The following is a 12,419-nucleotide window of genomic DNA, read 5'->3' as shown; positions in this document are numbered from 1 at the left end:
AGCTTCATAAACATACAATGCACAGTCAGCAGGAGTAACTTCTAATACAGTTCCAGGTGTCAAATCTGTGAGGACGCTGGCTTCCTCCAGGTTCAGTCAGGACCGCTCTAGCTCCTACCTGGCTGCCTGTGACCAGATGCTACTTAATAGCCGCAAGTCAGCCACTGAAAGAGCCGCCTAACGAATTCTTCCGCCTCTGCACACAGAACTGCTTTCAGAGAAACTTCACTGAAGCTGGCACACTGGCCACCATACACCGTGCTACGGCATAACACAACCAGAGCGTAAGCGAGATTCAGCCCCAAGATTTTTACATACTTCTTAGAGGAGTGCTAGGTCCTCACTTGCAGGTGTAGCAGCTGTCTCAGACAGACCTGTTTAATAAACAAGCTAATAGGCACAAGTTTGGTATAATTTAAACATCACTGTTTGGCAAACAGAACCTGAAGTAATGCATTGTTAGCCATTTATTTATGTGTGAACAGGATTTGGTCCTTAAAATACAGTATCTAACTTGAGAAAATACACAGGAGGTAGCTGCTGATGACGTATTCCATTACTGGGCAAGGCACAAAACAGGACATGACTGTCAGCATGAAAAGATAAAGGGCTATTCCTAAAGCAGAGTAAAACAGCAGGGAATCCGTGTTTCTAGCTAAGCCCTTCTTGATGAAAATAGAACTGTTACATGCTTCTAAGACAAAAGAAAATTTTTTTCAGAGGACCTTAAAATTAAGTTAGTTACAATAAAACATAAAAAACCCCCAAAACCTAGATCCCAAGGCATTAGCACAGAATTGCGAGTGATTTACGTTCAAGGCAATTGACTGAGAGATGATAAAGAACATTCTCCGCAATTAAAAGTGTACATTTTAAAACCTGCTTGGGTGCTTTTAAAGATTCAATTTTCCATTACATTTTGTCTTTATTACGTCATTTTGGCAGGTCATCTGACAGCATAATTGATGTTTCCATTTCAGGGCCTGTGTGTTTTAGTAATTAGCTGAAGGGGACAGACATGTCGTACAATAACAGTATTTGTGAGTCTAATTTGTAATCTGAGGTTAGCAGAAGGATTCCTAGTGAATTCAGTCTATTTTTGGATCTGGACTCTAAAAAGGCTGGAAATACAAACTACCAGTCACATGCATCCATAGAACTGTTTTGCCTGGAATACTTTTCTTTTGAAGAGAGCATCACCTAACTCTTCTCTCTCCCTTACACCCTCTCTGCAGAACTTACCTACGAAGAAGTGATTAGCTTTAAACCCCCCGACTTAAAAATGGATAGCCTGGAGATAGAACAGTGAATACAGGCAGCTCCGTCTTGCCTTGCTGCACTATGAAGACTGTTAAAATATAATCATACAATTTAACCTGTGGTCAGCTGTAGATGTTACTATCCAAAGATGTTGGAGAAGATGTGGAAAAGCAGATGCATTATACAGAAGCCAGACGATGGTTGTTTTGGGTGGGGTTTTTTGCCTTGTAGTATGAATGTATTCCCAACTCACAAAGGGTGATAAAGAACTGCTTCATTCTGACAAAATTATGCACTGAGTTCTGTCGAGCTGTGTGTTCTGCATGTTTCATTTTATCAGTTGTATTGCCAAAATAAAAGTGACTTTTTAAATTAATTTTAAAATTGTACATTTAAAGCATGAATGTATACAAACATAAACATAGAAGTCCATACAAGCAATCCATTTTTTTTCTGGCATTTTATCTGTCCATTTTCTTATTATTTATAGTTAGTGCCTTTATGAAGAGAGGGCGTGGTAGTGAGATAGACAGAATATGCATATGTAGTCATATCTGTGGTGGTCTTACAAATTTACTGGATGTCTCTCAAGCGATCTTAACACCAGTTGAAAGTCAGTAAAAATAAATCTTTGTCTTCTGTTGCCATTCAGGTGTCTGTTCTCATTATTTTCCCCCATGTAATTTTTTCTTTTTAATCTGCACAATACCTGTTTGTGAGATGATCTGACTTCCCGATGGTACTCCTAACCGTGCCATCGGTGGAGTGCTGGTGAATTTGCCCGAGTTTACAGGAAGGTGCCCTGAAGGCACGGCGGCAGATCTCTGTGGTCTTCTGCAAGCTTCAGCACAGGCTGGCACAGATGGCAGTGCCAGAGTACTCAGTTCTGTTCACAGCTTTGAATTCGATATTCCTCATTGTCTTATGTTCCTTCACATAATCCTTGGGAAAATAATCTAATAATTGCCATGGGAAGACATGACATGACAAAACAAGAAGATTTACCAATTTGTTTGTTAAAAAAAACAAACCCCAAACTATCCGTCTCATCAGAGTTTCTTTTTAAGTAAAATTTTAAAGGCTTTCCAGCTCTGAAAAGCTGGAAAATTAAATAATAAATTGCAGGATACACCAGATATCAAGATTTCTTAAAGAATTAGATTTATCTGATTTCCCCATTGAAGGCATAATACTCAAACAGGAATATCCTTTGGCATGGGGCCTCTTGTGGTGTACTGGCTGCGTCTTTCTACATACTTGTGATTCAGTTTTTCAATGTTGTTCATTTTTGTGGCTTGTTCTCGCTGTCAGAGTCTCATTTTGGAGGTGGCTTTTTATAATATTTAGATTTTCTGCAACTTTTGTCATTAAGATTCAGTTGTACAGCTATTACATGAGGTAGTGAATTCTACTGTGTTTATTTACCTTCCTCTGTATCTTTTCTATGTAAAAAGAAAAGCTTTTTCTTAATAAACAGATTTTAAAAAAATCAAGTCCAAGAACTTTGATTTTTCAGAGATACTTGATACAGTATTGTTTGTCGTCTTTGAGAAACAGAAATAAGCATTCCATCTAGAAAATGTGCTCCTAATTTGTGGACTAAGTGGTGGACTGTTGTTGATAATGTTGGCCAGTTATCCGATACTTGCATCCAGTGGAATACAGCCACTTGTATTCAACTTTCTGCAAGGCATATTAATCTGAAAGTAAATGCCTGCGTGGATTTCTTGCGAGTCCTCAAGTTGTCTGGCCGCCATTGCTTGGGCTTCCTGAGAAGCTGGATGAGGCCTGTAATGGTCATGCAACGACTGAATTTCATGCTGACTAAAATAGGTGAAAAGGTTGTAAATCCTTAAATTATTTGTCTGACTACATAATGAAAATAATCACTTAGTCATGTCTTAAATATATTTTTTTCATTTGTTTGTTTACCAGTTAACAGAAAAGTAGCTCAGTGCTTTATTTTCTCTGAAATCTGATAATGAGCTTGCTAGCCTGTTCTGCAGCTCTATTCCAGCTGGAAGGGCAAGGATGAAATAAAGAGATTTCACAAGAACCTCCTGCATACAACGATAATTAATGGAGTGTGGGATTTGTCCCATCATTTGTTTAATCTGGTTTCCTGGCTATGAGGGTGGCTGTCACCAAATGTTTCAAAGGATGTGTAAAACTCTGTGGCAGGCAAAGACCAGACGGTCTGCTCTTGCCATGGCGCTGCTGCTTGAGGTAGAAAGAAAGTTTTATATCACTTGCAAAATTAGTTCTTCTGGCAACTCTGAATCTTCTTCTGCATATTTCCTTTTGCATTCAAAGATGTAATTTTTTCTAGGAGATAAATTATGTAGGAAGAATACGGTCATAGCCACACTTAAACTAATCAAAGGTGACAGTAATGGGTAAAAAGAGCTCAGCTATTTTTAATGAAATGCCATCAAAACCCATAAATCATCTCATTTTAATGTCAAGAAAAACAGTAGGGAGAGAGACATTTTCTTCCTAGATTTGCAAAATGAAGGTGATTTCTTAGACCTCAAAAGCCACTAATTAAAGTATTTTTCTAGAGCAGGTCACCGACTCCCTTGTGGTAATCCAACATGGGACTGCAATGTGGTAAGTTTATCAGTTTACAACAGCAGGACAGGGTAATTGGAAAGACAGTACCCCACTGGGACAGCAAGGTGGAAGGCTTAGCACTAACAACGCTTATCGTTTGCACACAGATGGAAAAAACCATTTGTCACCCAACACAAATGGGCGAATGGAGGTAAACATCTCGGAGTGAGGGCTTTGTCAGGCTTGGTGAACCTGTAAGGCAGATCGCTTAAAGGGAAATTTTAAAGAGTAAATAAATATAAAAGTAAGGATTTTATTTTAGAAAAATTTATTTGCTAAAAATGTCTTTAACGAGGCATTGTTTACATGGCCCAAATTTTATTTGCAAAACTTGTAGTGGAGCCTGCTTAAACTGCGGGGTTCTAATCTCCTGACACCACTCCTACTCTCATTATTACAGTCGTGCTTTTGTAGGTCCTCTACACATTGCATGTACATTTGAGGAGAGCGTTATAGGTTTTAGCCACACTAAATTAGGGTGCTCATCATCCCTGACCACCTGTGAAGCACAGAAGGGACACTTGGAGGAGCACGGCTGGGCCATGCTAGCGGAGGCGGCGGCTCAGGCTTCCACTGGGGGAGAACACAACTCTCCGAGGGCTTTCTCTGGTTAATTGCGGTCATTGATAACAATTTACTTCTAATCTGAATTTACCTAATTTCAGCTTTCAGTCACAAGAGCTTGTTATCTCTCCCCCGTACTGAATCGAAATCACTTCTAGTATTTATCACCGTACTCTATAATCAGTGTTAAGTGCAACCCCAAGTCTAGTAATTTTATCATCACTGGGAGCAAAAGGTCTTGCAAAAGGAAAAAGAAGTCTTTTGCATACATCTCAGTCTTTTGACATGCATAAGTATACACTACACTTCTTTAAAATTTGCATCTTTATTTTTTAAGCTCTCTACCTCATCAGCACTGAAGCCCAGCAGCAGGAAATGGATATGCCAAAGCCAAAGCAGAAATAAAGACAAGACTAAAGAAATCTCTAATTTACAATGTGCTAATGGAAAGAAAAACCAAGGATGATTTAGAGGAAAAGCGCAGCATTAGAGGGTATCACGTGCCATAATATACAGAATTCCCTCCTCCCAGAACATACAAAGTAGCTACAGAAGTATGAAACAGCAGGGTTACTAATGACTTTGGGAATTTATAGGGGGAAAAATAATAGGAAATTAGGTAATCAACACTGATATATGAAAAAATATATCACACACCAGTAGGTCAAGAGCCATTAATTAGACAGCATTGTTGCAGAATTCCCATTAGTGCTCTTGGCATGCTTTTGATGTGGTGCAAAAGATGAAAACAAGAGGGAAGGAGGGTCAGTACGCTGCAGGATCCAGCACAGAGAGCTGGCCCTAGGGAGAGGAGGGGGACAACCCTTTAAAGGACAAAATGCTGGCAGCAAAAGCACCTTTGACAGAGGTGGGGAGCAGCCAATACAAAAGCCACTTCCTTCCTTTCTTCCCATCACGTGTGCTCCTGGATCATAACAAAAAAACAGACCTCCAGACCTCCACCTTCCCGACTCCCGGGACCTGGCCAAAAATGAATCTGTTCAGAAAGTACCATATTCAGCTGCAGGCAGAAATTACTTAAGTATCCTTTGCTACATCTGGAAATTGCTGACTTGGCCCAAGAATCCCTGACAGATGAGCACTGGTAAAGATTTAGCTCTTGCTAAAAGAGAATTGCACTGTAAATTGGGTACTCCTTTGGTAGCAGCAGAAAGGAATTCAGCCTCAGCAAGATCAGTCTTCTTAGGAAGGAATTAATAGCAACACCTCTGTTTGCTTTGAAAGCAGCTACTTGTTTCTCTGACATGTGAATCGTGCTGCTAGTGTTTATGGATGTAGCGCAACTCTCTAAAGCTGGTCCTTAGAAAATCAGCACACTTGCACAAGTGAGAGTAGCAAGTGTCATTAATTTATGAGTCTAGGCAAAAAGCGTAAGGGTTTTTAAGGGACTACTACCAAGAGACTCAGAAAGCTGCATTAGTGTAGCTGCCACTGACATATTGAACTGAAATGCCTAAAAGGGTCTAAGTTTTCACCACAAGGAGGGAATATATTGTGAGTTTCCTATGCCGACACTGATCTTCCAACCAATCCGACACTTAATCCATTAGATGGGAAATTTCTACATAAGGAGTGAAACTGTTCAATGAGGCTTCAATCTTGCACGCATACAAATGCTTCATTTTGCAGTCACATAGTCCCCCCCAGCTTCAATTATTGTCACAAGTTAAGATGTGTACCATAGCACACAGGTCTTAGCTAGTCCTTTTAGGTTCCAATTTGATCACAAGTAATACTGGACACAGTAGAAGTACTGAATCACAGCAGCAGCCCTGAGACAAATATATATTAAATTTGCCATAACTTGCAGCCTCCACTGAGCCATACTTTGCTCCTTACAGAATAATATTCTGTAGATTAGCACTAAGATAATATATTCCTATTTCATACTCATTTTATAATAGAGTCCAAAGGCTCAAATCAAGAATAAACCCTACTTAGACTGCATTCCGTGCAAAAATAACACACCGTACTCCTGTCCTGTCCAGCTCTCTCATTAGGTTGAGATGGAAATGCAACAAATGAATGCAGTGTTAAGGAGGATGGGAAAGATGGGGTAAGAGTACCACCAAGTTTTTGGTGATTTAAACGGGCGATGTGCACAACTATGTCATGACAAATAAGTAAAGCTATCAATCAGTGACATCCGTTAACACCCTTTTCATGTGATTTTTGCATTGAAGCTGGGAAACTCTTCAACACAAGAGTATTTTTTCCTCTGTGCACAATAGCATCTCAGGCTGCGACAATCTCTGATAGTTTAAAAACTAAACTCCTACGGTTTATCATAGGAATGAGTATGAAGAGGACCTTTAGGCAGACTCTGAGGAGAAAGAGTTAGGAGAGCGTTAAAAGCAGTTGGTTTATAACTGACCGCAGACAGCATAGCTGTCTGCTACCCTCTACACCCAGCCTCATTTCCTCCACCCCCCTCCAGCAAGCAGGGATAATGGGGTAGTAAACAGTTACTTAGTAAGTTCTCACCTGACCTCTTGAACAAATGAAATGGCCAGTTTAAAAAATATATTTTTCTAAAAAAAAAAAGCACTTAGCTGGTGCATATTTATTCCTTTCTGCTGACAGCAGAGTGCTCTGCAGCATGGCGAGGGCCCCAGGGGTGCTCCGTGTCACAGAAACTGGAACTGAAGCACCCTGCTCAGGGGGCAGAGAGACAGAACCAGAAAAGATGCAAAATAATTGGCAGCAGCTCTGCTGGGAAGGGTGGGGACACAATAGCATGGGAATATTTTCAGATGAAAACAGATTTTTTTTTAATTTAAGCTTTACTTCTTGTTGTAATAAATAAAACGGACTTACTTCCTCCATGGCAACGTATGTAAGTAGACAAGAAAAGAGTACTTTTTGAAGGTGGGGATAGAAAGCTGGTTAAAAAAAATAATATTCTAGGAATCAGCTTTTGACAATTCAGCAAGATTTTATGTTTACTGACATTAAGGTGTGTTTTACAGAACTGAAGTATTCACATGTGAGTTGGTGTATCAAGAATAAAATGGCCATGTGAAAGACATCTTACAGGCATAAACAGACGGAAAGGTGAGAAGATGCTTGATTTTTCCAAGGACCTTGTTTGATCTCCTGCCTTCCCCCGGTTGAATCCACATTGCCAGTGTGCGGACTGAGGGATCAAGGTCCCAGTCCCTCTCCCTGCTCCCACAGATGCACCTCCTTCACCCAGGGCCTGGCAGCCAGCCCGCAGTTCAGCTCCTGACAAACTAAGCTGTGCCAGTTTATCACTGTTAATAAGCAGTTTGTGGTGAGCAGCATTGCTGTCAAACTCTCTCACCAGACTCCGTACCTGCAGAACTTCTCAGGAAAACACAGTGAGCCTTCTCACGGCTCTCTTGCAGAGCTCCTGCTCCAGCACCGAAGCCTCGTGTCCAGGCTGGAGTGTAAATTGAGTTCTCAGTCCCCAGAGGGATTAGAAAGACTACTGTACACATCCCATCTACCTCATATGCTTTGCAGTTGATGGCAACCTTCCAACACATTGAAAGCTGGCTCTTTAAAAAAAAAAAAGGTATCAAAACAAATGTTTCTTCATGGTAACAACTTTGCCATCCTTCCATTTACAGGATAGGCATTAGGAAAGTGGGATTTTTGCATCATTACTGTATTTATAATCTTTTATTCATGATGTCTAAAGAAGGTCCTTTTTTGTTCTATGAACTTTACAATAAATATATGCCAAAAGCAGCAACATCTGATAGCATTCCTTTTTTAATTTACCCTGTCAAGCACACACTGCCTGGGATAAGATATGGCCGTAGTATCCTATTAGTCTCATTGCAACAGATTGTCTTTGGGAAAATACATCACCATATATCCAGCCGAGCCTAGCAGGGTGCTGAGGCTCGTGCATTTTGTGACGCTGCTGTAAGATCCACCAGCTGTGGAAGGATCCAAGTTTCTCCTCTCGCTCCCTTCACAGACACTTTTAATGGTTTTATTAGACAAAGCTTCCCTTCTTACAACAGTGCTGATTTCCTTGTCTTTTCAGTAAGTTTATCAGTTCATCTGCTATATATGTGACTTGATGAGAAAAAGTGGTCTTGTATTTGACCTACGCTGCTATCTCATCCATCTACAGCAAAGTATACCTAAATACTTACACGAAAGAAAAACATGGGGAAAACAGCATTGGCCAATTTTGTCACTGAATTTAAAATCTCTTACAAAAGTTGCTCTGTAATCTTCTCAGCTTCTGCACAAGAGTGATGTTGTCTTGGTGCTGGGTAAGTACTTTCATTTACTGTATCAAAATCATCCACTTTCTGCCCTGATAAAAAGCAAGTAGCCAGAAAGCATCATTTTGCCACAACCGGATAAAGAAAAATAGGTGAGGGATCAAAAGCAGAACTGATCCTTACTGTAGTAGACACATATATATTTGTCATTAAAAGTATTTTAACTAATGGACTGGCTCAAATCTGAGTGGAAGGTAAAGCTGCTCTATCCTTCACCTTGCCCATACCACGTTTCACTCCAGCTATCATCTGAATAGCAAACACGGCATAAAAGTGATGTCAGAAACTAGAAAAAAAGTAAGTAAATCTGCTGGGACAGCGGATTTTAAAAACAAACATGTCTCATTAATCTAACACTTGACACAAAGCTCACATTACCTGCCAAATGTCAGCAGGCTGGATTCCGTACGGACTAAACCAGGGAGTCGCACAGGTCAGGGTCAGCAGAAAGCAGCGCTGGGAGACACAGCTACTGGGTGGAAGGATGTCAGTCCAGGCTTAGTGAATTTGCAGCGCTGCTCTGCAGGCAACTTCAGAAACGGTGTTTTCCTCCTGTACCCGACACGTAACTGACGGGAGGAGGGAGGTCAGGGCTGCTCTTCCACATTCGGTAGTTAGGCACGAAAAGGTCTGGGCCCATGGCACCTACCAAAAAGGCATCGAGAACGACGAAACTTGGCGAGATTGCCCCTTTCGAGCTAAGCCACAAATTGAACTCTAGTGACAGCAAGTCTGAATTATCTAACCTCAGCAACATTGCTCAGGGGTGAAGTCAGACAAAACAAAGGCTTTACTAGACCCCAAAGGGCAAGAATTTTAATTATATTCACACAGAGAACACCTAAAACATTTTTTAAAGCAGATCTTTGCCTTACACGTGCCGGTGCAGGTCTATTTACTATGGAGATACTGAGACGGTCGCTATTCTCCATGCTCCGGCACGGCAATTGTTTGAAGCTGCTGCTTGAACTGTTTCTTATCGCACCAGCCGCGCAGGGGACCACTTGCTCTGAGCAACCGAATCAAGTGCGTGCTTGTTTCTACTCAGCTGTAGGAGACCGTGTTGAAACTTGGGGTCTGACCCCGAGGTGAACCGGGAAGCCCCCAGCTGTACGCCCCCGCGCAAAGGCCATTTGAAAGCTCGCTTTTGTACTCCCGGCTCTCATCCTCTACAGCCCCTCATATTCCTTCACACTTTCACGCAAAAGCCGGTTGCACCTTACCAGATCCAAACCACGACGGCAAAACGAGCCCCGAGCCAAGTCCCGTACCGTGGGGCGCACACGCGCGGGAAGAGGGCTGGGACGCGTTTGCTTTCAGCTCCGCAGCAAGGACCTGTGCGTACAGCCACAGCCTCGGCACCTGTCTCCCTGCCTGTGCACGCCCCGCTGCCGCCGGGCACAGGCAGGCCGGACGGGCTGGCTGCCCCACAGCCCCGCGGGACACCCTGCGCCTCGCCGCCCCCCACCTCCGCGCCGCGCAGCCCGCGGTGCCCGGGCCGGGGGGGGCGGGCGCGGCCGCTGCCAGCCCCGCCGGGGGAGGCGCGGGGCGGGCGGCCGGGCCTGCCGCGGGGGGTGCGCGGGGAGCGGGCGGGAGGCGCCGCTCGCCCAAGCCCGGCCCCTCGCCGCAGCCCGGCTCGGCGGCGCTGGCCGCTCCCGCTCCCCCCCCCGCCCGGGCTCTTTGTCGGCGGGTGCCGGCGGGGGGCCGCAGCGCCATGTCCTCCCCCAGGAACGGCTTCTACCGGCAGGAGATCACCAAGACCCTCTGGGAAGTGCGGGACCGCTACCGGGACCTGCAGCCGGTGGGGTCCGGCGCCTACGGAGCCGTCTGGTAAGCGGAGCGGAGCGGGGCGAGGCGGGGCAGGGCGGCCCCGGGAGGAGGCGGTGGGGGCGGCGGCGGGGCGCCGCGCCGGCCTCTGCCCCGGGCCGGGGGGACGCTGCCCGGCGCGGGCCTCTCTCGCGTTGTTCCCTGCCAACTTTTTCCGGTTGTTGTGCCTGACCCGGCCTGGCCCCGCCCGGTGCTGCCGGGCCCCGCGGGGGCTGAGGGGGCGGCCAGGTGGGCAGCGGGGCCGCCCCCGAGCCGGGCGCCGGGCTGTGCCGCCGGGGGAGCCCAGCCCCTCGCGGGGCAGCCGTCAGCCGTACCGCCGTGCCGCCTTCCATCCCACGCGTGTTTTCGTCCCCGGAGCGAGCAGAGCCCGCGGCGCTGCCCCCGCCTTGCCCAGCCCGGCCCAGCCTTGCCCGGGCAGCGCTGCCCGCGGCGGCCGGCCCCGGCCCGCGGCTCCCCCGGAGCGGCAGCGTCCCCAGACCCCGGGGTGCTGGCCCTTGGGGCAGGACACCTGGTTTGGGTTTGAGTTGTTGGTGGTTTGTGGGAAATTTTTTTTGTTTTTTGCTTTTTTTTCTTCCTCTCCAGATGTTCCTCTTTAAAGCTTTTGAAAATTGGCTACTTTTCCTCGCAGGGCCTGGCAGCGTTTTAAACAAATGAAACTAGACGCTGGATGCTGCCAGCGAGGTGTTTTGGGGCGGTGGTCTCCTCCCTTGGCACAGCGAGGCCACGCAGGCACCTGGCAGGCCGCAGGCTTCGGGCTGGGCAGCACAGGGCAGGATGCAGCCGCTCTCCAGCGCCGGCGGGGTTTGCAGTCTCGCTTCGGTCCTCGCTCACCAAACTCTTCCTTTTCCCCCTAAAGCTCAGCCGTCGATGGAAGAAGTGGTACCAAAGTGGCCATTAAGAAACTGTACCGCCCGTTTCAGTCTGAACTTTTTGCCAAACGAGCCTACCGAGAGCTGCGCCTCCTGAAGCACATGAAGCATGAAAACGTGAGTTGTGTCATTAGCAGATATCCCCCCAAGGCCGCAGTTTACACACCCTAAAAACAGAAGGAAAGTTATGCAGTGTTGGACAAGGCAGATGTGTGGCAGCATGGAATTCAGGAGTCTTTGGGCAAGACCTGCATGTCTGTCTTTTATCTGTCTGTCCTTTATCTACAAACATCAGTTCACGCAAACTAGAATACGCTGTGGGAAACACTACTTCATTTCCATGTAGGAAAGGTTGGGTGGGGGAGGCTAGGACCATGGTGGAATTTGTGCTCAGAGCTAGTGAGAGAGATTAAGGACCAGAAATTACGATCTCCATCACTACGTTCCCGTGAGGCGCAGGGGAGTGCAGAGCATGGGTCTATCCCTGCGGGTCTCGGGTGCCAGCATCTCTTTTTTTTCTGAACTTGCATGAAGATGGCTATGGTACACTTGCATATCTTTGAGGAGGGGGTAGGGTTTTATTTTTTTTATTGTTCATGAAGCATTTGGAAGTTTTGGGTGCGTACTAATGTGAAACAGGAAAAGTTTGTGAATGACTAAATAAATTGCTTTACTGGGAAGCAGAGAATAGGACACAGAGCTCTGCACAGATTCCCACATAACATGAAAGAACGGCCATAGAAAGAAGTGTTGAAAGTGTCATTGAGATAAAGATACTTAGTCCCAACAGTGCTTAGTGGTTTAAGAAAAAAATAAAGGAGGAGAGATTTGTGTGAAAACAGTTATTGTGGAATCAAAGCATGGACTCCAGGTGAGAAGGGTCCCAGAGTGGGCTTGGAGGTTCACAGTAGTGGCTTTAAATGCTGTTCGTTGTGAATGCGTGTGGGGAAAAAAGAGAGTTTGGAGGGTGTTGCTAAAATGATGCATAAGAATCTGGTTT

The 12,419-nt window shown here is 45.2% G+C and overlaps 2 protein-coding genes across 6 annotated transcripts in view; both read left to right on the top strand.

The window, feature by feature from the left end:
• Window positions 1-2,721, top strand: part of MAPK11 (mitogen-activated protein kinase 11) — a 34,500-nt gene extending 31,779 nt beyond the window's left edge. The window contains exon 12 of one of the 2 annotated variants that reach the window (XM_072860764.1): window positions 1,236-2,721. In XM_072860764.1, the coding sequence (XP_072716865.1) occupies window positions 1,236-1,309 (74 nt within the window). In that variant the 3' untranslated portion in view covers window positions 1,310-2,721. The remainder of the gene's footprint in view (window positions 1-1,235) is intronic. The other variant, XM_072860758.1, reaches the window with a different exon arrangement.
• Window positions 2,722-10,298: 7,577 nt separating this feature from the next.
• The window catches only part of MAPK12 (mitogen-activated protein kinase 12), a 44,135-nt gene continuing 42,014 nt past the window's right edge, over window positions 10,299-12,419 (top strand). For 2 of the 4 annotated variants that reach the window (XR_012042363.1, XM_072860719.1), the window contains exons 1-2: window positions 10,302-10,553; window positions 11,407-11,536. Coding sequence is in view for 3 of the 4 variants with exons in the window: in XM_072860719.1 (XP_072716820.1) it covers window positions 10,438-10,553; window positions 11,407-11,536 (246 nt within the window). In the remaining variant the exon portion in view is untranslated. Of the gene's footprint in view, window positions 10,554-11,406; window positions 11,537-12,419 lie in introns of all 4 variants that reach the window. The other 2 variants (XM_072860738.1, XM_072860728.1) reach the window with 2 other exon arrangements.

The sequence above is a fragment of the Ciconia boyciana genome, chromosome 1, assembly GCF_034638445.1.
Source record: "Ciconia boyciana chromosome 1, ASM3463844v1, whole genome shotgun sequence".
NCBI classification, from domain to species: Eukaryota; Metazoa; Chordata; class Aves; order Ciconiiformes; family Ciconiidae; genus Ciconia; species Ciconia boyciana.
Note: the sequence above shows the minus strand (reverse complement) of the source record. Positions and strands in the feature narration are given on the sequence as shown.